The sequence below is a fragment of the Lathyrus oleraceus genome, chromosome 5, assembly GCF_024323335.1.
Source record: "Lathyrus oleraceus cultivar Zhongwan6 chromosome 5, CAAS_Psat_ZW6_1.0, whole genome shotgun sequence".
Taxonomy (NCBI): Eukaryota; Viridiplantae; Streptophyta; class Magnoliopsida; order Fabales; family Fabaceae; genus Lathyrus; species Lathyrus oleraceus.
Window position 1 is genome coordinate 192,506,368 of NC_066583.1, and position 3,149 is coordinate 192,509,516.

Sequence of the window (3,149 nt, forward strand, 5' to 3'; positions counted from 1 at the left end):
CAAGGATCAGAAACTCGAACTCAGACTCTGACTCTGACTCTAAGTCACTTATGTTCTCCCCCTGAGACTGAGAACGAGTGAAATATGACACATTTTCATGAAAGGTGACATCTTTGGAGACAAAGAATTTTCGACTCGGAGGATGATAACATTTGTACCCTCTTTTGTTGGGTGCATAGCCCAGAAAGATACATCTGACAGCACGGGGATCCAATTTGTTGCGATATTGTTTGTGAACATGAACAAAAGCAACACAACCAAAAATGCGAGACTCAAGAGTGTGTAAGATAGGAACATATGGAAAACGTGAAAGCATAAATTGGGCAGGACTTTTATTACCTAACACTCGAGATGGGACTCGGTTAATCAGATAGGCAGCAGTAAGAATTGCCTCACCCCAATAAGAGGTAGGAACAGACATTTGAAAAAGGAGAGATCTAGCAACTTCAAGTAAATGACGATTTTTTCTTTCTGCGACACCGTTTTGTTGTGGGGTGTCAACACATGTGAATTCATGGAGAATGCCATGTTTACTAGTGAAGTTGGAAAAGGTATGATTGACATATTCTTTACCATTGTCAGAACGAATTCTTTTTATGCCTTTCCCAAATTGCGTTTGTACCATATTATAAAATTGGATAAATATTTGTGGTACTTAGGATTTAGTATTCATCAAGAAAATCCAAGTTACCCGAGTACAATCATCAATAAATGAGACAAACCATTTTGCACCAAAAATATTAGAGGTAGGGGCAGGTCCCCAAACATCAGAATGAATCAAATCAAAAGGTTCATCACTTTTATTAAAACTGGAAGGAAAAGATACACGATTGTGTTTTGCCAACTGACAAACATCACACTTAAAAGACTCAACAGAATGGTGTTAGAACAATGACGGAAACATAGACTTAATTATATAAAATGGAGGATGACCGAGACGCTTGTGCTGAAGCCAAATTTGTGAGGCTGAAGAGGAAGACTGAGACTAGAAACAGGAGGGCAACACCTTTGGATGGTCATCAGAGAAGTAGCATAACCCTTCCTTTTCCTTAGCAATTCCAATCGTCTGCCCCGTGGTAAGGTCCTGAAAAACACAATGGGACATAGAAAAAATTACTTTACAATTCAGATCACGGGTAAGCTTATGGATGGAAATTAAATTGTGGGAAAGTGTGGGAACATGAAGCACAAATTGCAACTGGAATGGAGGTTGCAAGTCAATATTTCCAGTGCCAGCAACACAAGCATGAGAGCCATCAACAACAGTGATATAAGGAATACTCGAAGGTGTGGTATAAGAGCATAATAATGTGGAATCAAATGTCATATGATTAGTAGCACCAGAGTCAAGAATCCACGCATTCTTAGGAATATTACCACAAACAGTAAGAGATCGGGAACACAAACTCTTACCAGTAACTGCTAGAGACCCAGAACCAGAAGGCTTACTCATGGAGTCAAGCATAGACTTCAACCGTTCCACATCATTCTGACTGAAGGAGGAAAGATCAGTTCCCCTCTTTTCAAAGCTTTCAGTATCCTGGACATGTGTAGCAACATGTGCCTGATACTGGTGCATGTTGCGAGAACCGCCACCTCGGCTAAGAACCTGCTCCCTCCCATGAAGTTTGAAACACCTATCCTTTGTATGCCCTGATTGGTTGCAATGCTCATAATATAATTTGTCACGAACATTCTTGGATGATGATGGTGGTGGTCCTTGTCTTGTTGTTTTGCTAGCTACTAATGTTGACACATCCGGGGGATGTTCATGAAGCATAGCTTGACGACGGGTTTCCTCACTATGGACAGTGTAAAAAACTTCGTAAAGATCAGGAAATTTTTCCTTACCTAAAATCTGCACCCGAATAGGGTCAAATTCAGCATTAAGGCCTGCTAGGAAATCAAAGATCCTATCCCGCTCAACAACAATATTCAAGGTGGCAGTATCCTTGCTGCACTCCATCTTCAAATTCTAATACTTATCCAACTCAATCCAAAAACCATTGAGAACTCCAAAATACTCAGTGATCGAAAGATTTCCCTGCTTAGTGTTGAAGATTTTCCTCTTTAAATCATAATAAGAAGACATATCTTGTTTCATGGAATAACTGCGACGAAAATACTCCCAAACTGCCTTTGCACTTGAGAGATACATGCAATTTCTACTAATTTCTGGAGATATGGAGTTCCAAAGCCAAGTAATAATAGCAGAATCATCTTTATCCCAGGAAGGGAAGTTAGGAGCAGTAACCAGAGGAGGATTTCCTTCAATATGATCAAGCATGTCGCAACATTTTAGAGTGTGTCTGATGAACTGAGACCATTGAAAATAATTTTTGCCGGTAAGCCAATAACCTTTTTGAACGGCAAAATCCTTAGCATTAAATGGGGCTGGTGGATTTGTGGGAGGTGGAGGTGGAGGTGGAGGTGGTTGATCGTTAATAATCTCAGCCATTGAAAGGACAATCGAGAGAAAACAAACCAAGAAACAGGATGGGTTAGGGTTTCAAAGATGAGTGAACAAAAACAAGAAGCACGATGTGCTACAACACAAAAAAACAATGACCCAAACACCCAAAAACAACAACAAACTGCAAACTGCAGTAAAAAAAACTTCGCTACAAGGCGGCTAGGGGTTAGGCGGAAGCGAATCCCCCAAAATCGGGAGCTCTTGATACCATGTTGTAAAATATTTTACTGATATATTAAAAAGTGATTCTTACATGTTACATCTACATGCTTTAAATAAGAGAGAATAGAAAACCTAATGGGCTTTGACTAATGAGCCTCATTACTAATAGAAATAATTACTATTTACAATCTAATATTTACAACAAGAAGCAAGCATGGGAGAATTCAAGGGATTTCAAGTGAACTGACAAGTTGAATACCAAATACTCTAGTTTGTATATGACACCATAATTGTAGCGGAAAGATCTTAGCAGAATCTATGGAGCACGAAAGCAATAATGAAAGGATTTGAAATGGTATCTGGATTAAGGGTAAATTTCATCAAAAGTAAGTTTTATGGCATACATGTAAAAGATATTTTTATGTAGGCAACCTCCTATTTCCTGTCATTTGCTTCCTTGACACCATTTTCTTCAAGTGTCTTGGTATACTTATGGATTTAAACCCTAGAAGAA

At 39.0% G+C, this 3,149-nt stretch overlaps 1 protein-coding gene across 1 annotated transcript; it reads right to left on the reverse strand.

Annotated features, from left to right (window-relative positions):
• Positions 1-1,975: 1,975 nt before the first annotated feature.
• Positions 1,976-2,458, reverse strand: LOC127079630 (uncharacterized). The gene has a single exon (XM_051020012.1). The coding sequence runs from the start codon at positions 2,456-2,458 to the stop codon at positions 1,976-1,978; it is 483 nt and encodes a 160-aa protein (XP_050875969.1).
• Positions 2,459-3,149: the final 691 nt, after the last annotated feature.

Excerpts from the sequence above, each read along its gene's own strand:
- LOC127079630 (XM_051020012.1), bottom strand. The coding sequence starts at position 2,458 with ATGGCTGAGATTATTAACGATCAACCACCTCCACCTCCACCTCCACCT.